At 46.4% G+C, this 25,549-nt stretch overlaps 4 protein-coding genes across 11 annotated transcripts in view; 2 read left to right on the top strand and 2 right to left on the bottom strand.

The window, feature by feature from the left end:
* Positions 1-9,988, bottom strand: part of SPPL2B (signal peptide peptidase like 2B) — a 26,868-nt gene extending 16,880 nt beyond the window's left edge. For both annotated transcript variants that reach the window (XM_056337333.1, XM_056337335.1), the window contains exon 1: positions 9,840-9,988. In XM_056337333.1, coding sequence (XP_056193308.1) covers positions 9,840-9,896 — 57 coding nt within the window. In that variant the 5' untranslated portion in view covers positions 9,897-9,988. The remainder of the gene's footprint in view (positions 1-9,839) is intronic.
* LSM7 (LSM7 homolog, U6 small nuclear RNA and mRNA degradation associated) lies at positions 9,953-13,434 on the top strand. Its single transcript, XM_056337462.1, has 4 exons — positions 9,953-10,105; positions 10,487-10,577; positions 11,773-11,844; positions 12,951-13,434. Exons 1-4 carry the CDS (start codon positions 10,061-10,063, stop codon positions 13,091-13,093), a joined length of 351 nt encoding a protein of 116 aa, XP_056193437.1. The 5' UTR covers positions 9,953-10,060; the 3' UTR covers positions 13,094-13,434.
* A 742-nt stretch (positions 13,435-14,176) lies between these two features.
* LOC130148579 (kelch-like protein 24) lies at positions 14,177-19,343 on the top strand. Its single transcript, XM_056337363.1, has 4 exons — positions 14,177-14,380; positions 14,427-17,282; positions 18,003-18,414; positions 18,637-19,343. Exons 2-4 carry the CDS (start codon positions 16,304-16,306, stop codon positions 18,947-18,949), a joined length of 1,704 nt encoding a protein of 567 aa, XP_056193338.1. The 5' UTR covers positions 14,177-14,380; positions 14,427-16,303; the 3' UTR covers positions 18,950-19,343.
* A 2,025-nt stretch (positions 19,344-21,368) lies between these two features.
* LOC130148595 (ceramide synthase 4-like) overlaps positions 21,369-25,549 on the bottom strand; it is a 48,256-nt gene continuing 44,075 nt past the window's right edge. For all 7 annotated transcript variants that reach the window (XM_056337386.1, XM_056337385.1, XM_056337389.1 and 4 more), the window contains one exon: positions 21,369-23,304. In XM_056337386.1, the coding sequence (XP_056193361.1) occupies positions 23,113-23,304 (192 nt within the window). In that variant the 3' untranslated portion in view covers positions 21,369-23,112. The remainder of the gene's footprint in view (positions 23,305-25,549) is intronic.

Genomic DNA, 25,549 nt, shown 5'->3' on the forward strand with positions numbered 1-25,549 from the left:
AAAACAAAACAAAACCAAATCCCCCCAACAACCCAGCTAGAATGGTGCATATATGTATATAGCCAGAGCAATATAAGGAAGCTAGACTACTGCAGAACAGGTAAGAGACCAGCAGTACTGCATCCAGCTCTGGGGTCCTCAACACAAGAAGGACACGGAGCTGCTGGAGCAATCACAAAGATGATCAGGGGGCTGGAGCCCCTCTCCAGGGGCTGCGCTGTTCAGCCTGGAGAAGAAAAGGCTCCAGGGAGACTTTATAAGCAGCTTGCCAGTACCCAAAGGGGCTTTTTACAAAGACACATAAGGATAGGAAAAGGAGGAATGGCTTGAAACTGAAAGAGGGGAGATTTAGATCAGGTATAAGGAAGAAATTATTCCCTGTGAGCGTGGCAAGGTGCCGGCACAGGGTGCCCAGAGCAGCTGTGGGTGTCCCATCTCTGGCAGGGCTCAAGGCCAGGCTGGATGGGGCTGGGAGCAGCCTGGGCTGGGGGGAGGGGTCCCTGCCCATGGCAGGGGGCTGGAACCGGATGATCTTTAAGGTCCCTTCCAACCCAAACCATTGTACGAGTCCATAATAAGAGGCCTGGCCACTGCCAACTCCTGAAAGTACCGATCAATTCCAGGTTCACATTGCTCCAAAAATCAGCCCAGCCTTGGACACTCCTGCTGTAGGTCTGTGTGCTGGTTTTGACTGGGGCAGTGTTAATTTGCTTCACCGTAGCTCGTACGGGCTATGTCTGGATTTGTGCTGCAAGCAGCACTGATGATACAGGCACGTGTTCACCATCGCTGAGCGGTGCTTACAGAGCCAAGGGCTTTGCTGCTCCCCAGCCCGCACCACCCACGAGCAGGCTGGGGGGCACAAGGAGTTGGGAGGGGACACAGCCAGGAGAGCTGACCCCAACCGACCCAAGGGATATTCCATACAGGTGATGTCATGATAGAGCTGGGGGAAAGGGGGACATTCAGAGTGACGGTGTTTTGTCTCCCCAGCTGTCACCTGCGACAGAGCCCTGCTGTCCTGGGGATGGCTGAACACCTGCCTGACTGTGGGAAGTGGTGAATGAATTCCTTGTTTTGCTTTGCATGCACACGTGGCTTTTGCTTTACTTCTTAAACTGTCTTTATCTCAATCCCTGAGTTTTCTGACTTTTACTCTTCCGATTCTCTCTCCCATCCCACCAGGGGAGGACACATGGAGTGAGCAAGCGGCTGTGCGGTGCTAAGGTGCTGGCTGGGGATAAACCACAATTGTCTGACAAGACCACACATCACCATTGGCTGTCTTCTTACATCCTAGGTAGCACACATCAGTTCACAAAACTACATACTGCACATACTTTTCACTGCTTCAGTGTCCAGCAGTCACTGCTGTCAAAACTCCAACAATATTTGCTACAAGTAGTGAAGATTATACGGCTAAGAGTTATAACTAAAGGCCTCTACTTGGTCGGGCTGGGACAGAGCTGATTTTCTTCACAGCAGCTGGGATGGTGCTGCATTTTAGATTTGTGACCAAAACAAAGCTGATAAACTGATGTTTTAGCTGTTGCTGAACGGTGTTTGCACGGTGTCAAGGTCTTCTCTCTTTCTCACTCTGTCCCCCAGGAAGAATGGGGGGTGCACAAGAGGTTGGGAGGGGACACAACCAGGCAGATGGCTAAATAAAGAGACATTCCATGCCATATAATGTCATGCTCAGCAAAGAAAAGTGAAAAGAGGGGGTTTTTTAAGGAGGTTGGACATCCTTTGCTCAGGAACTGGCTGAGCATTGGTCTACCTGCGGGAGGTGGCAAGTTACTGCATCACATGTTTTGGTTTCTTTCTTCTACTTCTCCTTTGCTTATTCAACAATTTTTATCCCAACCCACACATTTTCTGGCTTTTACTCTTCCTGACTTCTTCCCTGCCTCACTGGGGATCAGAGGGGAGGTGGGCAAGTGGCAGTGTCACACTTAGCTGCCTACCAGGGTTAACCCACAAGGTCATAGAGGCAGATGTGACAGCTTCACTCCCCTTGTTCATAGGTAAAATCCCTTAACTTGAGTAATGAATCATGAGCTTTGGCCACCTTGAACTTGACATTCAGCCTCTGGAACAGAGCTGAGTTCTGGTGGAAGGACCATCTGAACCCTACAGGCTGCAATCCTGAGCTGAAAAACTAGGAACGCTACAAAGCTGTGTGTGCACATCACGCACAGTCACACACTGGGTTTCAAATGTAACAACCTGGCCTACCGTTCTTCACTTAAAGCTCTCTTAAAACTATTACTAATTCCTCAAAGCTTCAAAAAGTACAAAAAAAGTAAATAAAAAGACTCCACACAAAGCCTGAGTCTTCACTCAATCAAGGCATGCTTGTGGTGCAAGTTTTTCCCAGTTGACACCACAGCCTGGCTCCAAGCTGGAGCTCCACCAGCTTTACTGCAGCTGCCTCCGCACTAGGAACGGCCCATGGAAGCAAAAATAATCCTAGTGGGCTTCAACATGAAAACATCACAATTCTCCTGAAGAACTCCAGGAAAGTGAAGTAAGAGAATCCAGATCCTGCAGGCATTTAGACAAAGAGAACAAGGACTGCAGAGAAAAGTAAACATAGGAACATACAGCAAATATACCAGTTTAAGGCATCTTCTCCATCGTGACACAGCACACGCAGTCTGTTTATTCAGCTTAGTGTCCACCTAACCACAAAAAGGTGCTCCTTTTAACACAAATATTTCCAGCTTCCCACCCCTTCAAAGTAATACATAGCAAACATAGTATTTTCCTTAATATTTGGGTTACATCAGACTGTATCAGCCCATTTTCCAGCAAAACTGAGAGACCTAGGGGTGTTTCACCTATAGGGTGACTGGTCACCACAAGTAGGTACTAGCAAACACTTCCTTATGACAGTTATTCACCAATCTTCTCTTCATGATGAGCCCTGTTCGTTGAAGTGTCTCCTCCCCTCCTTCCCTTCCTTGCGTTTAATAACACAACTTTGTGAGTACCAGATACATTCCTCATCTTCCACCTGAAAAGCCAGACATAAAATGCTTCGAGACCATAGCTAGAACCTGCAAAAGTAAATATTTTTGTGGAATTGATGCACTTGCCTGCTTGTACGTCAGGTTCCAGTAGGGTAGGTTTACCCAGGCAACCAGAAATCAGGAAGACAAACAAAGCAACCATGGAAATATGTGCAACTTCCCTACCACTTGTGGTGGTTTTATTTAACTTCAATTAGTGATGACTTCATTTTCAGATTAACTGAACCAAAATAACTGTAAACCCTCCCCGCCCTTGGAAGCTGTTGAGGAAACACAAAGTATATCATGAGGTGTACTGTCACTGCTCTTGCAGCCTAAGGGCTCTGATACAAATCCTTCCTCCCATTTCTAAGTAGTAAACAGGTACCCAGCATTGCTTCACTCTGACTATGAGGTCTTCTCCTTGCTGGAACAAGAAGGCATCCAGAATTTAATTCAACATCACCCAAGTCACCGTTAAATTCTACGGGATACTTCTATGCTCTTCCGAGCAGCAGCGATGGGGTTGCAGGCACCATCTCCGCTAATTATAAAAGTGTACATTTAAGAACTCTTTCTTCCATGCAAAATACCGAACGGCAGCTCCTTGGTAGCAAGCCTGCTCACGTGGATCCTGTGACCCACCTGGTCAGGCCTGAACACCACTACATTAAAAATTTAATTTAAGATTAAGATCCAACCGTTGCACAGTTGCTGCAGAAAGCTTTAAATGCTTCAGATAAAAGAAAAACAAAAGAAATGCTCAGAAAGCAGGACAAAACTTTTGAGGGTTGTTTTTGGGTTTTTTTCTTTTCTTTTAAAATTCAATTATACAAAGAGATCAATGCTTCTTTTTGAAGGAGTGTCTTGCTGAACTTTAATTACTGCTTCAGAACCTCACAGTCCTCCTACAGAGCAACTTCCATGCTTAAGTAGCACTGTGTGGTAATAGACTATAAAAAGATAATGCTGAGAGCAAATGCAAATTATATCTGTTCTTTAGCTTCATATGAGCTATTAGATACTCCAGAAAAAATTGACCAACTATTAAGCGCAGCATTCTCAAAATACTACTTCAGCTCAGTGATTTGGGAATCTAGTGTTTTCAAGGAATAGTTACACTGTCTAGTGACGTTGTTAATGTCACTAGATTCTTATTATCATTTCTGTGTTCCAAGAGCATTTGCTTCCTATTGTAAGGGGAAGTTTCTCCATTTTATTGGCATTTTAACTGAGAACTCTCAATAATCCTTAATAGCACTTAGCACTTTGAAATTTGTTTCAAAAATAATGATATCTGAAGCAGGTACAATAACTGACCTGCCCCTCACCTTAAGCAGTCACACATTTTGTTTCTGGAGGAGCCACCGTCCCTTCATTAGTGACCCCAGGACACGGGATGGGTGGAGACCATCAGTTCACCACTACCAGCAGGTTCCAAAAAATAAAAATCCAAGCCAACAACTCTAAAAAAACCCTAAAACAAACTCCCCCACCCCCATTTAACTATCTTATCTTTTCTACCACCTCCCTTCATGTCCTACGGTCCTCTACCCCCAGACCCAACTCCTCCCTTCCTGATCTTCCTTGTCTCTTTCTCCTGTCCAGCATCCTTAATCAAAACTGAAGTCATTGAACATGTTTAATTGCACTATTGCTTACATTTAGTTTTAGCCAAGCAAATCACTTTGTGTCTACCAGAACAGGTGAAACCTTGTTCTGGAGAGAAATGCACGGTACCATCCCTAACCATTGCCGCTACTGAGTCAGACAGTTGTGTCCGACTGGGATGTCAACATCTAGTCTAACATTCATAAGCTAAAGGGACTAATTACTATATAATTACACAGTTACACTTTTAAAAATACATCTTACGCATTTGTTTCTCCAGGTAGCAGCTGAGGTAACAGGCTAAAGATGACCAGAGGCAGCAACAAAGCTGTGTCTTAACACATTTGTTCAAAAGCCCATTAAAAGAACCCATCGTTCTCATTACTCCCACTATTTTGAACCCTCTACACAGAGGTTACTCTGAACCCCTAGGACAGACTCAGGGTAAAAAGATGTGTTTTGGAACACTTCAAGGAATTGTCCTTTAAATAAAAACAATCTCCACCCTGCCTGGAGGATAAACGATGTCATTCCACTGCAAGAGGTCAGCCAAGCAGCAAAGAAACGTCCTCCTAAAAACATACGGGAGGTACAGACCCTTATATTTAGCTCTTTTGTATCTAACTGGTCTTTGATAGCTCATGAAGCAACTTTTTCTTTTTTTTTATAACATTCATTATAAACGCTGTTCACACAAAGGGCTCTAAAATCTATTGCACTGTCCTGAAGCGTGCTGGGCACAGCAGGTCACACTGTTTATTTCAGTGCAGATTAAAGCCACTTGAGCAAAGTGCAAGTTTACAAGATACAGCTGTTTGTGGAGGAAGGGAGACACTATTGTGCATATGCAGTGAGGAAATAAATGTGTTTAGCAAAAAACTCCAGCTAATTGCCATGGTGGACTTTTTAATTTCAGCTACCCAGCCGTAGCACCTAAAACCCTTTCAGCAAAAGGAAGAAGTATTGAAAAATAATCCATTATCTTGAATTTTACTTTCAAGAGTGACAAGCCACAGAGATCCAAATACAGACACAGGCAGAAGACAGAACAAAGGTGTTTCCTGCTTATCGTTACAGGATCTGACTGGGCTTTAAAAAAGAAATAATCAAGTAGCTCCGTTCTGAATATTACATGTACAACTGCCTCCAAAACCTTCAGGCAGTTTTGCAGGAGCCACCTGCCTGTAACTGAACAGCTTTATGCATCTGGGAGACAATCAACCTATACAGGTAAAAGCTTTACATTTATAAGATATAAGCTACACATCTTTAAAACAAGAGAATATGTACAGGGTCTGATGCCACATTTCCATTTAAATAACCATTACTAACTAGGCAATAATCCCCAAATGGCTCACTGAAGACAGTAATACACAATTATGCTTTCTAAACAATTTAATGGATGTTCTTTAAAGAAATATTGAGTAAAAGGTTCCCAACGTGAAATGCTCAAAACATTTCAGAAGCTGTGTGTTTTTGTGTGCCAAAAGATAAGTAAAAATCAAGAATGAGAGTAATTAAAGGGAATACAACCAGGGCTAAAACCTGAACAGGGTGCACAGAGTTTTAGAAAGCCTGTGGAGAACAGAGTCCACGGACAACGTGGATTAACAGGCATTTTTACAAAGCAGTTATCACTTAGCATCAAAGCATAGTTCTGAAATCTGTTAACAGCAACTACAAATTTCTTCTTATCCTCCCATCTAAGCATAGCCATAAGCATCAGAGTGTTTTATTTCAGTACCAAAGGGCTTTGATGCTTCCAGTTTTGTTTGTATGTCACTCGGTACCAGACAACAAAAGCAAGTTCAAAGCAGTGCAGCTGATGCACTGGGATGGCGGCAACATTGATGATGGTTCCTAGAGATCATCCCATATTCTAGATTAACCCGTGAGAAAATGTAATCTCCTGCGCAGATCCCATACAGTGTTCCTACAGCTCCCAAGGGCTCTTTTCCAAGTGTTCAGATATCAAGCCCAGCCTTTTTCAAACACTGACAGAAAAAGAGCAACCTGTCCTGACAATTAGGGGGTTTTATGATACTTGCCTCTTACAGTACATATAATTTAGAAAGCGCTACAACGAGCTTCAGTGGGAATGGGCCGCTTAGCCTCAAACAGCAGAAGCAACGTCTCCCAGTTAAGCAGGGAATTATCCGTATTCTCTGTACGGACAAGAAGAGAGCATTTGTATTTAAACATCGTTACCAACCAAGCATCCCTACTCACTAACAGCGCCATGTCACAAGCCAGACCTCCCCAAACCTGGAAATCTCCTAGAATCATAGCTTTATGAAGACTGTTGCATCATTAACACAAAGTGAAGCATTTTATATAAAACTCCAAATCAAGGAATAGGTTTTCACACAACAGAAGCCTAAAGTCTGAGGGCACAGCTTAACAGGCAGCTGAGCCAATGTAACTGTCTGTGGCATTAGAATGGCAAACTTGTTCCCTCTGAACCTAATCAGACCCTTCCACAGTTTATTTAATGCATTAAGAAAGCAGAACACTCCCCAGTTTTTTTTTTTTGTTTTGGGGTGTTTTTTTTTGGGGGGGTGTTGTTGCTGGGTTTGTTTGCTTGTTTTTGTCACGTTGGTGAATTAGCACGGCTCAGAGACGAGCACTGGGGTTTGCAGGTTCAGTGATGGAAGAAGGTGGAGAGGAGGAATTCCACTCACCCGTATTTCAAGAAACTGCAACGGGAGCAAATGAGCCAACCTAGTGGGTCATTCTTGTTTGTTCCTCCCTACCTCTGTCTTAAAACGCACTTGGATGCCTCACTTTTCCCACTTTCATTAGCTCTATCAGGTGATCTGGTCACCTGAATCTCCTTGCAGGAGGAACAAACAAGCTTTTACCCCATGTATCCCACAAGCCACACAGCAGAGCTCCTAAAAGCTGGGCTGCATTCTTTCCCGTGAACTGCACTGATCAATTTGAAGACCATCAATGGCAGACAGCAAATTTGCACACAAAGAAAACACTCCTTCAAGCAGCACTGCCCAGCAGAGAGAGTTTCATAATCACAATGCAACAATTCCACGAGACCACGAAGTTGTCAACCACCACCTTAATCCAGAACTTCAGATAGTGCTTTCAGCTCTTTGGCCCGACATCATAGGGTGCTCTGACTTTAAATACAGAAACCATCACCTCAATTCAATATTCTGCAGAAAGCCAGTATAGTGAAGACCAGGGAGATCCAACACCACTTGCTGCAGATCACGTTACTCTCTTCGTCATTAGTCAAAGGCTCAGGTATACCCACTATTGTTACAGGAAAACTGGGAGGTAGCAATGACATGAAGGAGCGGTTAGAATGAGAGGGAAGTTAAACAAAAAGCGAGGACTTGGACACCAAGCAAGATCTAAGCGCAGATTACTTGGATCTGTAAGATCACACCCCTCTTTAGGTGTCCCCAGATAAAGGCCCAGATTCAGGAGAGCCACGCTTCGCTGGCCAAGCTGTTCCTTCTCCCTGTATAAATCACAGTGTAGAAGCAAATGCGGAGACTACCTCCCCCTGCCCCAGGGGAAAAAAAAAAGAATCCTATTATCTTATCTCAACGAGGGAGACAAAGATATATTTTAAATATGCCCAACAGCACTAAGACAGGGGTACGATAATGAGTCCAGCTGGTGCTGAGCAAATGCACACCACGGCTTGTCTGACAGCTGTCAGCTTTGTCCCCCAGAACAACCCTACCCATCAGCCACTGTGTGTACCCTGCGATGTACTACCTAAAACCGTACCGACAAGTGTGAGTACAAGAGATGTAGAAGTGTCGCAAAATACAAAGTATTCAAATACATTTTAAATGAGCCAGCTTGGCTAACAGCAATGTATTAGCAGTATAGGGCGAAGTTTTTGCTGCTGCAGCAGGGCTGGTTCGGCACTGGCCAGCCTGTTCAAAGCTTGCTCAGGCTATTCCACTGCACAGCCTACATGACTTGCTTACAGCAAGGAAATGTGCTGCAATGCACGGAGCTGAAGCCAAGATCTCCAAGGATCCACCAAGGGACTACCTCACCTCCTGTCCTTCCACACCGCGATGTGCTCGCCCTTTCCAAACTGATGGATCAAACGGACTCCATGCCAGTCTTTGACCCATTCTTCTATCTGATTAATTTGTGGGGCTTGTGCTGGCACTAGCAGTCTGCTTGAAGCATTAATAGGGATGCCAAAATGCACATGGCACGTGGGGAGTAAAGAAGGGATGATGCAGGAAAAGATGATGGAGGAGAAGAAAAAAGGGATGATGCAAAAAAATCAAAAAGAAGTTAACTGGTAACCAGAGCATGCTGTAACGAATGATCACTAGCAAGGGATCGGTAAGGAGGCAGGTACAGAAGAGGGGAAACTAGACTGTCATGTTAAGATGTTGACACCAATACTCAAGAAGGCACAGCCCCTTTCAAATAACCTGACAGTTAAGAACTTTAAATAACACTTCAACATTTTTGGACACAAAAAACTTGAGCTTCAAATACAAAAGCTGCACACCAGGCAACGCAACAGCTAAAATCCCACTCGCTACTGTACCAGGATTGCATGCCGCGTTCGTCACACCCTCACAAATTCATCCCACCGCACTTATAGTGTCATAAATAACGAGAGTGCAAGACTCGGGACAAGCTACGGGGGTCAGGTTCAGCAGCAATCCCTTCTCCTCTGCTGGCTGCCTCTTCTGAGCGCCTCTGTCACTTGGCAGGGCCCCACGGCCCCCGGCCGGCCCCGCCGCCGGGACCCCAGCCCCAGCCCCCCGCCGGCCTGCACACCCGAACCGCGGCGCTGCCCGGGGGAGGCTGCCGGCCTGGCGGAGTCCCGCCGCTGGAAGCGCTGTGAGGAGCAGCTGTCCGTTAGGGCAAGAAGAAAAGAACCCGAACAGCGCGCCCCTCCCCCCCGCCTTGAGCAGACACGCCGTAAACCGCGGAGGCCGCACACCAGCGGCGGGGCGCAGCCCCCCGCACGGCCAGTGCCGTTTCCTCTCCCCCGGAGCAGCTCGGCCCTCCGCAGCCGGCGGGCAGCCCCCCCACCACACGGCGCCTACAGCTGCCACCGCTGCCGGCCGCAAAAGGCTCCGCAAACACCGTCCGAGCGAGGCCGCAGGCCCGGCCGGGGCCCCGGGACCAGCGTGGGGCCAGCGCCCAGCCCTGCCCACCACCGCTCCCCCCACCCCGCGGGGTCCCAGGGCCGCTGCAGGCGCTCACCTGCGGCAGCAGCTGCAGCAGCAGCCAGAGGCGGAGCCGGGCCCGCCACGCCGCCATCCCGGGCCCGCCGCGCCGCCAGCCGCTTTCTTTCCAACCGGGCCGGGCCGGGCCCCTTCCGCACCGGGTAACCCAGCAACCTGACCCGGAAGTCCCGCCCCGCGCCCGGAACCGCTCCTGGGCCGCGCCGAGGTGTGACGTCACTTCCTGCAGCGGAGAATGAAATGGCGAGCGGCGGCGGAGGTGGCGGCGGCGCCGGCAAGATGGCGGTGAGGGGCCCGCTGTGGCCCGCTGTGGCCCGCTGTGGCCCGCTGTGGCCCGCTGTGGCCCGCTGTGGCCCGCTGTGGCCCGCTGTGGCCCGCTGTGGCCCGCTGTGGCCCGCTGTGGCCCGCTGTGGCCCGCTGTGGCCCGCTGTGGCCCGCTGTGGCCCGCTGTGGCCCGCTGTGGCCCGCTGTGGCCCGCTGTGGCCCGCTGTGGCCCGCTGTGGCCCGCTGTGGCCCGCTGTGGCCCGCTGTGGCCCGCTGTGGCCCGCTGTGGCCCGCTGTGGCCCGCTGTGGCCCGCTGTGGCCCGCTGTGGCCCGCTGTGGCCCGCTGTGGCCCGCTGTGGCCCGCTGTGTTTAATTCAGGTTGTCTTTGCTCCTCTCCTTTAGGACAAGGAGAAGAAGAAGAAGGAGAGCATTCTAGACCTTTCCAAGTACATCGACAAGACCATCCGGGTGAAGTTCCAGGGTGGGAGAGAAGGTGAGGCAGTGGCTGTGGTTGGGGGCTCTCTCCCAGGAGGGTCCAGGAGTACCGGCTGCTTTTGTTTGTTGTAACCCTGTGTGCAGCACCTTGTCTTTAACATTGTTGTTAATCCCCTGGCTGCAATTTTATCTCTATTCCATCCATGTGCCTTTCTTTTATTGTCTTTTGTTATCTTCAACTGTCTGGTTCACTTTGGGTTTTTTCACATGTCAAGGGCGCTTTTAAAGAAGCAAAGAAACGTCTGTGGGTGTCTGAATTAATACATTCGTTAACCTCCTTATCTGGAGTCCATAAACTGTTTTAATCTATTTCACTGTGTGTTTTTATTGTTTGTGGGGCTCTTAGATCGCCGCTCCTGCCTCGCTGTGCCTGCAGCCGTCCCTCGGTGCAGCTGGCGGTGCCGCCTGCAGACATGCTGACAGCAGGCCGCACGGGAGGTGCGTGGCAGGAGCTTTTTTAAAATCTCATTGTAAATCTCTTCTAAAACTCCATTGGGACCCCGTGCCTATGAGCCTTTGGAAGTTGCTTTGACTCCGAACTGATAAATGTGGGGTTGGTTTTGAGATGGGGTTTTTTTTGACAGTTTTGGGGCAGTTGACAATTCTGTTGAATCTGTCAATTTAAATTTTCTTCTCAAAAACTTTTGAGTTTCTTTACGATCCTCATATGACACTGGGAATTGTAAGAGTCTTTTTGATTTGGGCTGTTAGCAGTGATGGTAATGCTGGTAATCAACAAGTGTATTTCAAACTGGGATGTCATTCTGTGTAGTCCTGTGTTTTAGTTAGTGACCAGCCTTGGGGAATCATGTTCTCTTCTAGGACAAAGTGCTTGTGTGTCTGCAGTGCGTGTCTATCTAGGCAGTGCTTATGCTGATTTGTTATGCTGAAGTATTCTTAAAATGCCCCTGAAATTGGTTAAGAACAAAACTGTTAGTGTCTTGGAGAGTATTTTGAAAAATTGGTTGAAAAACCTGTAAGCGGTAGCTGGCACAACACAAACCAGCTTCTCGTGCATTTGCACTTTTATAAAGCGGGCGCTGTGTAATACCTTTGGCCTCATTTGCTTGATAGCCTTGCTTGAGGGAGGGGACAGAGCTGGAGAACTTAACGTGTCCTTCATGCAGTGTTGTGTTGCTGTATACTTGGGTTTGGTTTTCTCTCATCATTGTTTCATGTCTGGTCTTCAATAGCAAGCGGCGTCTTGAAAGGATTTGACCCTCTTCTGAACCTCGTGCTTGATGGTACCATTGAATACATGAGAGGTAAGCATATGCTGTCTGTGTAAAGGTTCCATTCCCCCCCAATAACTTTCTTAACAGAAATCTTGCAGCTCTGTGGGTGAATGAACAGCAGCTTCTGGTTGACCTTGTCTGAACTGAGACATGTTTATGATAACTAAGTTGTAAAGGGATAAGATAACAGAAGCTAGATTAAGCAAGTTCCCTGTGGTAGAATGTTCTTGATAGTCCTGGTTTGAGCTCTTCTAACTTATTTGCTGCTCTTGTTCTCTAAAGCTTGAATAAAGTAGTGTGTGTCTCTTCAGATAATGCAATTGACTTTACCTCTTGGTACTTGTAGTATCTTACTCTCTTAAACTCTACTGTAACTGCCGTCTTTGCGTTTCTGTGGAACTAAAGCCTTCTGTAGCTGCTTAGAGCTAGAAGAGCTGTAGGGTTTTCTCTTATTTCTGTTTCCCATCCAAGGATTAAGACTTCCATTTCCCTTTCTGCTCAGACAAAAACCTACGATGTGATAGCACAGTGGTTTTGAAGAGTACTCTCTTGCCTGCTTAAGGAAGCGCCTGAAGCTTTAATTCTGCTCTTAAAGGGAGTTTTTAAAGTAGTGCATTTTTATCAAATAAATTAGAATTTCAGGGAGGTTGGAACTGGCTGTTGCCATGTTGTATTTGTCCCCATCCACAGCCTTGTTTAGCTTGGTCTTGGAATGGACCAGTGCATTCTGTACTTGGCACGTTCTGAAGTCTGGGTCTTTTTCTGATTTGCATTGATCCCAAAATATTTGTCTGTAATGGCATTTGAAATGGGATTTTTTTAATCGCTTGTATGTGTGCTTTTGGTTAGGTGAATGAAAGCCTTTGAATTCTTTAAAAAGGTGTATGTTGTGCTTTGCATAAAAAGCGAAGCTCTTTCTTGCCTACTGTGCCATGTGCTGCTTTGAAAATTAGTAAATTGGTAATGCCCTGAAGACATCGGGTATTACTGCTGCATCACTCTTATAGTCCATGTGTTCAATAAAACAATGCAGAGATGCCCGGAAAAAAATCCGTATGTCTGTGCCTTTTGAAGTTGGTGGAATTTGGTTTCTTTTCTATATGTTGCCATTGTAACCGTGGGTCTCTGCTTTTCAGATCCAGATGATCAATACAAATTAACAGAAGACACACGTCAGCTGGGACTTGTGGTCTGCAGAGGGACTTCTGTGGTTCTTATTTGTCCTCAGGATGGAATGGAAGCTATTCCAAACCCTTTCATTCAACAGCAAGACGGCTAGTGCTTTCTCTGGATTGCCGCTGAAGACTTCAAGGGTGCAGATCACATTGGAGAAAACTGCCAGTGTATGAGAAGCTTCCTGGTTTGGGGGAGGAGTTTGAATGTGTATTTGTTAGTGTGAAAGAACGGTCAACTTTTATTTTTGTGGCTTTCCATAAATCATGTGAGGATGGGGTGTGGTGTGTAGGAAGTTCTGATATTTCCCCACCCCCTCCAAATAAATGTGTAACTGCATTGCATAGAGCTGACAGGAGAGAAGATACTGTCATAGAATTGTCTGAGACACTGTTCATTTTGTGAGTTTTGAAACAACCACATAAAATTAGTAAAGAATGCCCTGAATATTGGTTATATTCTTTACATTTTAAAATACATCATAAATTTATTTAATCTAAATTGATCTAAAGCCTAAATAGATTAGAACATGTTTTTCTTCCTCCTAGATGTCGGTACTCGGCTGGAAAGCATTGTGTTGTAGTCTTCCTGCTGTTGGGTTGAGTCTCTTGCCTGCTTGCTGCAGTGCACACAGGAAAATAATTTTCCTTGTACAGTACCTTTCCATCACCTTTACAAGCTCTGTAGCTAAGATGATCTTTCTTAGCACTTGTTCCAGATCCATGTATCAGAAGGCTCCCACATTTCTGCAGAAGGACTGGACTAACTTCTAGGATGATTCTTGGCTGAGTGACATGAGCCTTACAGAAGTATCTATTAGATATCTGGAATTTTAGAGGAAGAATATTTAAGATCCTGATGTTCAGTTGTAGGCAGTGCCTGGAAATACTGCGTATTTTTATATTGTAGCTATCCACATGTGGTTCTGCTTTGCTTGTTATAACTTGTTTTGTAAGTAAACATTTTTATTTCTTTTATACTGCGGAAATAGCAAGATTTGAGGAGTTTTGAGTGAATAAATACAAACAAATCTGTTCCTAAATGTCTGGGGTTCAGTCTGAAAAAGTGCTCTACAGCGACACTGTAGTTTTCAAAAGGAAATCTGTTTGGGAAGAGTGTAAATACCGCAAAATCAGGAGGATACAGATCAGAAGCCAAAATATGAGAGATGACTTGAGAGCATCTGGTCCCTTTTCTGAGGAGTTGTGTGTGTGTGTTAATGTTTTAAAGACTGTCTAGTAGGGAATATGTGCCTGTAGGCTGTATATAACCCTCTTCGGCTGCCTGCCTTTCCCCAGGGCCCTTTAGGAGGAGGCTGTGGCAGAGCAAATTGGCTGGGTGGCAGCAGCAGTCTTGTTCCTAGAGGGTGTCAAGAGCCTGCCAAGGCCGGGTTGTACTGGCTGGTTATTTTGGTACCAGCACTGTACTCCCGTTCATAGCCTTTCCTGGGTCAGCTCTGAAAGGGATGGGAACTTGAAGTAAATAAATTCCAGGTCACTGTAGCTGACTTTTCCAGGAGGCTGTGAAACGGGACCAGCTGTCTTGTGTGGCTTACTGCCTGTGTGAACTTGAGTGCTTCTGGATTTTAATCTCCCAGGGGCTCATTCTGTGAGTGCTTCACAAACAGTCTGTGGAGTCATGCTCCTTCCAACATAATTTTTTTCTAACATTGCAAAACTTGTTCTTCGTGCAATTGCACAATTCAGAAGAGGTTCCTTGTTTAGAGTGTTCTGAGCAGAATTTGCTCACCATCAGCCCAAGCAGAGTCTTGAAGAGTCCCTTAGGTGGGGGAGGGAGGGCTGGCTGGCTATAACATGCTGCACCATCTCTGCACTCTTGTTTTCTGAGTGCAGTGTCAGAAATGGACCCATTGAAGCTCTTGAGTGGATTCCAGGCTCTAGATGCAGAGGGTATGGAGATATCTGTCTGAAGTCATGTGTCAAGTGTATAAACTCTGGAGAGGGGTGTGTTTCCAGCATTTTCTGCTGATGTAATAGGTCACTCAGTTTTCACTGCAAGACATGTGGCCGTCCTTTCCTGCAGTGCAGACTCATGGATAATATTTGGGAGGCAAGTACCTAAAAATAATATGAAAACGATATGGGACAAGCTTGTTAGCAGGGCTTGTGGTGATAGGACAAGGGGTAATGGCTTTAAACTAAAAGAGGGTAGATTTAGACAGGATATAAAGATATTTATGGGTGGGTTTTTTTTTCTGCAGTGAGGGTGGTGAAATGCGCACAGGCTGCCCAGAGAGGTGGTAGGTGCCTGTAAACATTCCAGGTCAGGTTGGATGGGGCTCTGAGTGACCTGGTCTAGTTGAAGATGGTCATTGGGGCGGGGCTGGCCTAGATGACCTTAAAGAGCCCTTCCAACCCAAACCATTCTGATTCTGTAGCTGAATTTTGGATGTGTGTATGCTTACATATTGGATTCGTTCCTAAATGTGACTCTACAGACCATTTGTAACAGCAGTTTTGCAGAAGCCTCTTCCAGAAATGCAGGAGTGAGCCTCCAGGGGGGAAAAAAGGTGCTCTTAATCCAGATAGCGCAATTCTGCTTGCTGAACTCCATGGAGAAATGGGACAGAGTCTTGCTGGGGTGGGCTCTTTGGGATAAGGGGCACTAATTCAAGGTCATTATGCAAATCTGTCCACTTAATAACTTGGTCTAAATGCTTTAGAAGAATTCACTGTGTGGAATCGGTGAGCTGGTGCTTGTACTGGCTGTATTTCGTGCTTTGAGATTGAAGATGACTGAATATGAGACAGCCACCAGGCATGAAGTGGGGGCTCATTCCTTCCCCCATCTCTTACCAAAGTATAAAGTTAAATATATACCAACTACTGCAAACAATCTGGAATTTGAGATTAAACTTGAACTGATGAAAGATGTGGCTTTGGGGAAATTGGGTGTTTGTTCCCAGGAAGTCTCAAGCTTTCCTATGTTTTTCATAGAAGTGGAAAGTGCTGTAACAGGTCCTTTTTTTTTTTGAAATGGGTGCAATGTTCTTCTACAACTTCTTGATATTTAGTCAGTGCTTAGGAAGGTTTGGGTTGTTTCTTCTCTTTCCTTCTCGTAGTCCAGGCTCCTTGCCTGGCTAACAGCTCTCCTAATTTGCTGCAGTCTTACCTAGTTAAAGTCGATGCCAATTAAATCTGTGGTTATACAGCTGTCCTGCTATTGCTGCTCTGAAAGCAGCAGGAAGGACTGAAGAGCAAAACAGGAGGGTAGAAAACACACTCTATTTTTAGGACAAGATTGGCTTATCTTGTATTTATCCTCACTAGGGGGATAATGTTTCCAGAGACCTCCCATGAGCGAAGGCTGCGTAAGGGCTGAGTTAATTTTAACCGCCTGGCAGTCAGCAAGCATGGAGCCTGCACAAGAACCAGAGGAGCTGGGACCTCAGACAGAAACGGCTGCAGACACAGTTCTTGAGGTTGGAGAGAGACTCTTTCAGGTCAGCCGCAGGGTGCTTTCAGTACACAGTCGTTATTTTGAAGCCATGTTTTTTGGGGGGGCAAGAGAGAGCTCTGAACACCACATAGTGATCAGAGGGATCGATGCAGTGCCTTTTCAGGTGCTACTCGAGTTCACTCGCACAGCCCAAGTGCTTATAGGTCAAGAAAATGTGACCAGCTTACTGGAAACAGCTGACTTTTTTCAGTTTGACAGAGTGAAACTGCTGTGTCAGAAGTTTCTGGAGAGAGAACTGCACGTTTCCAACTGCCTGGGCCTGATGACCTACTCGCAGCAATTTGCCTTTATAGACCTGTACGAGTCTGCTCTGAATGTGGCTCTCAGTCACTGGGGGGATGTGATGTGCCAGGAAGAATTTAAGGTGCTGCCCAAGGAAACGCTGATACAGCTCCTGAAAAGCGACGACCTCTTCGTTTCGCGAGAAGATGTGGTTTTTGACAGTGTTATGAGGTGGATAATGGAGGACCCAGCAACGAGAGAGGAAGACTTTCTGGATTTGGTGGGCGAAATCAGGGTTACTTTTCTGAGTTTGTCCTTCCTTGATATCTTGGTGAAACGCAGCAAGCGCCCTGGAGAAACAGATACCTTTTCCAGGCTAATAAAGAAGTTAGACAGCTGTCCTCCACCCAGCTGGCAAAATAAGGAACTGTGTCCTTATGCTGGTCGGAGTTACGACACCTTATATGTCCTGGGAGGAAAGCATGACAAGGAACAGCAAGAATTATTTCTCTTTCAACCTAAAACAGGGACCTGGCAGGCTTGTTCTCCACTGCAGCGCAGGAACCTCACCCAATATGCAGTGGCAGCAGTAGGTAACTTACAGAGAAGTGGGACTGAGCAAATGCAAGCAGAAGTTGAGGCTTGGAGGCCCTAATGCAGGGGAGTTCAGCTGCTTCTCCCATAAAACTGCATTGTTCAGTTGCTAAAACCTCATTCATATTTGTGTTTATATCCAAAGAATGGGTTTCTTTTCCTTAGTCCTGGGAGAATGGCAGACAAAGCCGAATATTTCTCTTCATACAGTAGAAACCATTTAACTCCTTACGTTAGATTTATTTGGAGTAAGTCGACTTCAAGCAGCGTATTTTTTTGCCTTCTCTTTCACGGTGGCTTTGACAGATGGTGACTTATGATTTATAGTTGCCATTAAGTTAAACTTACCCATGGATGTTGTGAAGTCCTCACGCTTGGAGCCTTCCAAGACAGCTCCATGCCACGGCTTCCCTTTTTTAGTGTTGGTGAGAGGCCCGTTTCAAGTGGGAGTTTGGACACGAGGTCCCCAAAGGCTCCTGCCCTACCAGTTTCTATGATTCTCTTCAAGAGCAGGAGCAGACTTGGGGGGACGTGGTGCACCCCGCAGGCCCAGCAGACCTTGTGCAGACGAGGCATCAAACACCGCAGGCTGATTCAGAGCGCACTCGCTTTCCCTGCACGTTTTGCACCTGCTTGCTGCAGCCCAGGGAGAAACGAGAACCTCAGCTCTCAGGATCAATTTTCATGTTAACTGATACTTTTCTCTGCTGTTTTTCCAGGGAGCTTCCTCTTTGTGACAGGAGGATATTTCCGGGATGAGTTTGTGTGGTACAGTGTGGATTGGGTGCTTATCTACAACTGCCTGGACAACAGCTGGTTGGAAGGACCTGCCATGAAGATGTCCCGCAACAGCCACTGTGCAGTAGGAGCAGGTCTCTACCTGTACGTGCTCGGAGGGAGCACCGACGAAGGGATAGTCCCAGCAGTGGAGCGCATGGCTTTGCTGGAGTCCGAGTGGGAAAGCATGAGTCCTATGGCTCAGCCTGTGGAGAGAGGAGATGCGGTCAGTGTGGGAACCAGGATCTATGTGGTCTGTGGCCTGGATGAAAATGGACACGTGTATGATGGAGTGCAGAGGCTGAACACAGAGACGGACAGCTGGGATGTCGTCTCATTCTCCCCACTTCCAAGGTAAGAAATAATCTTTTGGGACCTGACAGGAGAAGAAAGGTTCTAGTGTTAGTCCTGCTGCAAGAAGAGGTTGGACTGGAGAAATCCAGACGTCCTGTCCCACCAGCACTTCTGTGATTCTCTGTTTAGGTGGGACTCTTGATATGAGGACCAGGGTCACACCGAGTATTTCAGGGGTCGGATCTTTCTGTGGATTCTGATGAAGGGTTTCTTCCCACCCAGGTACGACCTCTGCATCACATCACTGAACGGCGCGCTGTACACCATAGGAGGGGGAGCTTTTCGGTTTGATGTGGAGACAGATGAGTGGACCCGGGTGGATGAGGAATGCTTGACCCAGAAGTTCTTCATGGGCTGCAGCACTGTGAATGGACGGATTTATCTCCTTGGGCAGAGGAAGGGGAACGGTGCCCTCCCCGTCGTAGTCCTCTTTGATCCCTACGTTGACACGTGCCAGGTCATAGATTACAAACTCCCTTGCCCCCTTCCTATTCGTGGGTGCGTCTCTGTGCGCAGGTTTGATACGTGGGCGTGAGAGATGCCAGATCCAGCATAACTAAACAGCCTTGTGCTTTACAGCACTCCTGGTGGGGTGTTAAGATTGTATTCGGTTTGGGTTGTGAAATTTCTTAAGTTTTGAAAATCCATCTGTTCCTTCCCAGATGTCTGTCTTTTCTACCTGGCAAATGATCACGAAGCAAAAGCCAGTGAAACCTTTGTGTCTGCGCAAAGGCTGCAGGTCGTTATTGGAAATAGCGGTCAGCGTTGTCATGGTCCATCAGCTCCTCAGCTGGTGCTAAATAAAGGGCTGCTCTGAGCTTTGACCTCTGTGGCTCTGTCCTTTGAACAGCTCAGAGAGACAGGAAAGTCATTGCATCAGTGTTTAAAAAATATTGTTGGAGTAAACTACTAAATCAAATGCATGTCAAGGGAATCTTCAGCAGGATGTATAGCCCTTAGTGCTGCAGGATGGCGGGACACCCCCCCCCCCCAACAACCCCTGCAGTCAAGCTGTACCCAGTATCAGTTCCATTTTAGCCTGAAATAAGCAAGTTTTCCAGGTTATGTAATTATGGCTAAAATGATCTTTATTCCAAGCTGGAGAGCACCACAAAAGGAGGGAGGCTATTCTGGATTTATGCATTCAGGTGTGTGATGATAACCATTTGCAAACTGGGGCACTGAAGCGTTCCCTCAGTTTCCTTAGTCCCCTTTCTGAGGGTGCAAGGAGCAGCAACCTGCACGTAGCCTTAATTAAAGACTGCGTATGAGGAAGAGGGTTTGATGGGCAGGAGTACGGGCTTAGCATGCCAGTAGGGGACAGATCTCCAAGGGCGCTCAGGCTCCTCAAGAACGGAGCAGCTGAGAGAATGGCTGCCACAAGGGTGCTTGACTGGATGAGAAGGGGAGAATGCAACAGCACCAGCCTGGGAGGCTGCACTACAAGCGTTACTGTTGTCTGTGTTAAGAGTCTTGATGTGATGCAGCAACACTGAAAGGAAAAAGGTACATTCATCCTGAGCTGAATGATTAACATCTCCAGAGCAAGGGAGAGGCCTTAAAAACCAAGAGGTGCTGGTTAAAAGCAACCCTGCCCCTGTGAGAACTACGTCAGGATGGCAGGAGCTGCTCTAGCCAGGCCTGCAGAGATGGAGCCCTCTCAGCCCAGGCTGGCTCCTGCTCCTTGGCTCTAGTCCATCGGTTGGCCTCCCATCAGGCCGTGACGCTCCCAGGTCCAGGAGCTGAAAGCAGAGGCGGTGGCTTCCCCCACGATGAGGCTGATGGCCACGAGAGGCAGGGTCTGCTCTTTGAGCCCAGTGGCCGGTTGTACTCTTCTGCCCTGGAGGCTCTATATAAATCTTCAAAAAGCTGAGATTCTTGAGGGGCTCTAAAAGAAAGCATCATCCTTGGCTGACAGGGTGAAATAATTTTGGGCAAACCCTCACACCAGGTGTCCTGCTGAAGGGTCTTGCGCTCCCAGCAAGGTACTGGCTAGGTGACATTCTTCGTGAGGCCAGTGTCCCATGGAGGTAGGTGGCCGGCTGCCTTCCAGCATGGCTTTCTGCAGATTGGAATGTCGAATTCCTTCGAGGGAATGCTGGCTCAGGTTCTTCTGCCTTTTGCACATCTCTCCTATCTTTCTGTTTTGCCTTGCATGCGTCAGATGTGGGAGACGGACCATGGTTCCTCACAGCAGCGTGTTGTAGTTACACCATCCTTCGCTTTCCACCTCTTTGCATTTCTCAGAAACAGTTTCCCCTAGTATTTGTGTAAAATGTGAGGCCCCTTGGAAGCAAACTCAAAGCCTGAGTAGAAAACATTTTAAAGACAAGTGTTTGCAGGTTTCTGTATATTGTTTATGGGCATACAGATATATAGTTCTTAAGCCAAACAGTTCCTCTGAATCTTTGATGTATCCTTTCACAAGAATCAGATTTGCCTCTTAATGAGCTTATCTCAGTCTTCAAGGGGAGAGCAAAGCCCTGCGGATAAAATTCAGCAGGCGGAGTCATGTCTGCACTGGCTCCTGTGCAGTGTGCAGTCTCTGGGGGGTGAGAGGTGGTGTGACTTTACTTTCCTAGCTGCCTAAAACCTCATGAAAAAGAGCTTCCCTCCTGTCCTTACAAGTCCAAAGCACCTCCCCAGTGCTGCAGTCTTGGACTTGCCACTGCCCTCATGGTGCAAAGTAACCTGGCCCGCCCCTGGGTGGAACCCGGGGGTGCGCAAGTGTCCCTTTTTCCAGGGCCAAACGCAGCCTTACCTAGTAGGAGACAGATGGGGCAGCTGCAGTATGGCTGCATGGCCTGGGTATGCGGCATCCTCTCCATGCACGCTGCGTGCGTATCTACACCAGCAATAGCACCCATACGTGTCTCCCTCATCACACATCCACCTATAATGTGCAGCTAGCCAGGTTACCTCCTGCTAGCTGAAGTAGAAAAGCGCACAGACAATCAAACCTTTCAAAATAATTTATAAAGAATGTTTACATTCAGTAGTACAAAATAAGATATAACCATCCCTCCTGAACACATCACCTGCAGAGGAGTAGCGAGACTGTATTCAGATTAAAGAAATGTGACAGTACACAGAACGTACTTCAGATCACCTCAAGGTTTCAGAGACAAACTTCAGCAAATACAAATTTAAATGACAAGTGCAGGAACAGATGCTCTCCTCCCCGAGCACGTTACTGGCCTGGATCGCCTGTGCTGGAACCACTTTTTCCCCTCTGAAATTATCCAATGGATTTTGACTGAAACCTAAGATGAGGCCACACAAGCTGCGATCAAAGTTCTCTGTCACATCTCAGGTGAACAGAGTGGATTGCTGAAAACCCTCTTATTCTTCTGTGCTGTCACCTGCCTATTAAACATGTGCACCACCTCCTCAAATCAGGTGTTTCCTTGGTCCATGTCCCGCCCCCAAGTTAGTACTGGCCCTTACTGGGCACACATAGGGAAGTCTCTGCATGGCCTTGGCAGTCTTAAGTCCCTGCGCTCATTACAATGAATCTGTTAATACTTTGGTTTCATAGATTAACTGAGCAATAAAACAGAAATTAATGTCATACTAATTTAACTCTTATAATGGATTACAGAATCCAAAGTCTAAGACTACAGAGGATATAAGATCTAAGACATTAAACGAACAATCAGAACTGCGTCATGACTTCATGGACTACTGCTTTAAACTTGCTATTGATACATCCCTAGAATTAGAAGGCCATGTTAAAGCATTACTCCATAAGGTTCAGCAGATCTCCTCTGGATCCTTTTGCTTTGAGAATAGGGGAAATTTATTCCCTTCTTGCCACAAAATGACTCTGTAAACGTTTCCCACTGTGCTAATCATGCTAGGTGAAAACATGAGCACTTAGTCAGTGTTGTCTTCTAGAATATCTGGTTTCTTGTCACCTCCCTTCTTCTGACTGCGTTTCCTTCCAAGACAGGTTTAAAGGATTACCTGACAGTTGAGACAGCTGCCTGGATTTCTCCAGCTCTTCCAACTATGATTTGGGTGGGTACTCTCTCCAGTCTCGGCTTTGGAATTCCTGCCTTTGTGGCAGTAATGCTGACAACAGAAGGGACTGAAATCCATACTATTACAAAACTGGTCACATGGCACACAGCAGCATTTTCTTTGAGAAGAAAATGTTTTCTCCTACGTCCTTCCAAAGCTTTCATTCCACTACGCTCAGTTTTAATTTTCAGAGGGTGTATGTGTATGGGGCACTTGTCTTCTCAAAGGTGTCCCTGTATTAAGGTTTAGAGTCTCACACATACTTGTTAGCTGTAATTATTACTAGTGGCAGGGCCTCCAGGTTAAGGATAAACAGAACCCTATCAAACAACATTAGGGTGGTTAAGACTTGACATTGCCAGAGTTTTACCCTTTTTTTAAGTATTTTTCAAGATTAACACATTTAACAACAACTATGGTACAATCTAATACAGGTCAAACCACTTTGATCCCTTTCTATCTGCTTCAAGGCTACAACCTACAGTAAGCTTTTGAAGAAAGACCAAAAACTTCCTTCAAATATCACTGACTATAAACACTTCTGTTTATGGCAAGCAGGAATTCAGCTACAATGCTGCAATTGCACTCCATTTTATCTACACAACGAGCAAAACTGTTTCTAAAGACGGTGGACTGAATTCATTACAGACCAGAGCAGACGCACGCGAACAGTAGCTATCTTTCCTTGACATGGCCATTGGTGAGATGGGTTCTGTTGTTCAGTGGCTCAGACCCGTTCCTCTGGATGTAATTGTTGCTTGTGACGTTGCTGAAATAGGTGATCCCATTTTTCTCCTTTTCCCTAATCTGGTCTCTTTCTTCATCCTTGTCACTTTCTTCTGTGTCACTTCTCATGTCCTTTTCCATCTACAGAAACATGCAAATGAGAAGCAATACAAACACAGATGCCTGCACAAGAAGCAGTGCTGCTGAGCCACAGGCTAAAGAGTCACCTGCTACTGCAGCCACTTGCCTCTGCCACACAGTTCTACCCGCTCCTTTCAGCTTTTACATCACCTTTGTAAACAGACTGTCTCTGATTTCAGTCTCGGTGGAATCCTAGCTGTAATCCTGATACCATTAGGAATTACTGTACGGGTTGAGAAGCAGCACCAAAGCACGGATGCCCAGGACTGAGGGCAATCGTGCAAGACTGAGGAAATCCACACTGCTGCTTTGGGCACCAGCATGTAGAAGAAGGATGGGGGGAGGCAGTTAATTAAACTCTTTCATGTTTTTACCAAAAGGGAGAAGGATGTAGCTTCTGACCACCCCTGGCCTCAGTGGCTACAGGTTGAGCATGCTGCTTTACAGCTGGAAAGCATACGCTTTCAAACAAACCAACAGATTGACACAAAGCCGCTCAACTCTGATTATATTCAGTTTGATGTTCGGGTTTTTCCTCTTGCTATTGACTGAGAGATCTGTAATCCACTTTTGTAAATATTTAATTCATTGCCGTAAAAGGAAGACAAAGAAGAAATGATGCAGTAACATGACAGTTTAGAAAAAAGACAGCCTAGTACTTGCTGGCTTCCCAGACTGTTTCTGCTCTGCAATACAAGATACCAAAATTGGGGACAAATCCACGGTGTCACACTCCTTGCTGGAAGGAGTGCACTGAGGGAAAGCAGCAAACCCTTCTGTGGCCTGAGCTTTGGAAACTGCTCAGGGGAATGTCAGTGGCTGCACAGATACCTGTAGTCTCCATTTATTCTGTCACCTTCTGGGGGTATCTCTTGGATCATATTAAGAAGTCTATTTGGTCTGATGCTCTTTCTAGAGATCCCTACACCCAGATGCAGACAGGATTTGTAAGAATCTAAACTTCCACTGAATTCAAACTGCCCCCAAGGACAATATGGGTAGGAGATGCTATCTTCTGTAAACAACCTGGACCTCCTGTCACTCTGGAACTGGCAGTTCAGGAACTATCTGCAGCCTAAGGACAAACAGTAATCAATATTCCTAAGTTTATCCATTCATGGCCATACAATGTGGCTGAGGCCTTACACCTAGCAAGATTCACACGGGAACCATAGAGCTGCTTGAATTACAGCCATGTGCCTCAGGTTGCCTATATGCGCAAATGAAACTCATACTTCAGGATCTAGGCTGCGTTCTAATCACTGGGGATTAAGGGACACCATGTGAGGAGGTGCAGATAATTCTACAGCCAGAGAGGAAAACTGTGGAGATCAGAAAGGCCTGTGAGAAGAATATGAGCTTCTGACCGCAGTGAGCATTTATGGCTCTCAAAGAGGGGACCGTGTCCTATATTCTTGCAGTGAGCATTTATGGCTCTCAAAGAGGGGACCGTGTCCTATATTCTTGCTGATACTGCTTTGGGCTACTAAATATCATCACTGAAACAGATCTATTCAGGATGATTTTCTTTGCTATTCACTGCTCAGTACGGAAAGCTCTCAAAGTTTTGGATATGCTTCAGTATTTTTCTCCCTGATGGGTCATTTCTTTCTAATAAGGCTATTTATTACCTCGCCATTTTACACTGTTGTAACTGCAATGGTAATTCAGCCCACACTACAATCAGGAAAACGATAAAAGGGAGTCTTCAGTTGTGTGCTCATTCTCTGCCCTGTGAAGTTTCTGGTTCCTAATTTGCAAGTAATTTGCTTTGTGTTACATTAAGGCAAAGCAGATAAAGAAAATGGGGACAATATGGATGAAGATGAGCCTTTAATGCTTGTTCTCAGTTCCTATCAGACAGAATTCCCCAGCTGGAGACAAATAAAACAACTCAGCCTGGGCTATGAGGCCAACCCCCACAAGGCCTTGACTTAGTACTCCTGGACTGTGTTCTTGGCACGTGGCCAGTGTAATGCCATTAGGTCATGTCTTTGATTTTGGGAAGAATTTCATGTGGAGCAGCAGTCTGGTCTCTCAGCAAACACTACAGACTATGGTCAGAGAGAGTGGGGGGCATTTCCCTGACGTTTACACAGCTGTATCTCAGATATTCACCCTAGGCTGCTGTCTAACTGATGGAGACAAACAGCACTACCTGGGTGCCATGCTGAATGGATTATGCTTTGGGCATGCTTGTCTACTGCTAAGAGAACAGTCCAGAAGCTAGTTTAGAGAGAAGTAT

Source organism: Falco biarmicus, chromosome 4 (assembly GCF_023638135.1).
Source record: "Falco biarmicus isolate bFalBia1 chromosome 4, bFalBia1.pri, whole genome shotgun sequence".
NCBI classification, from domain to species: Eukaryota; Metazoa; Chordata; class Aves; order Falconiformes; family Falconidae; genus Falco; species Falco biarmicus.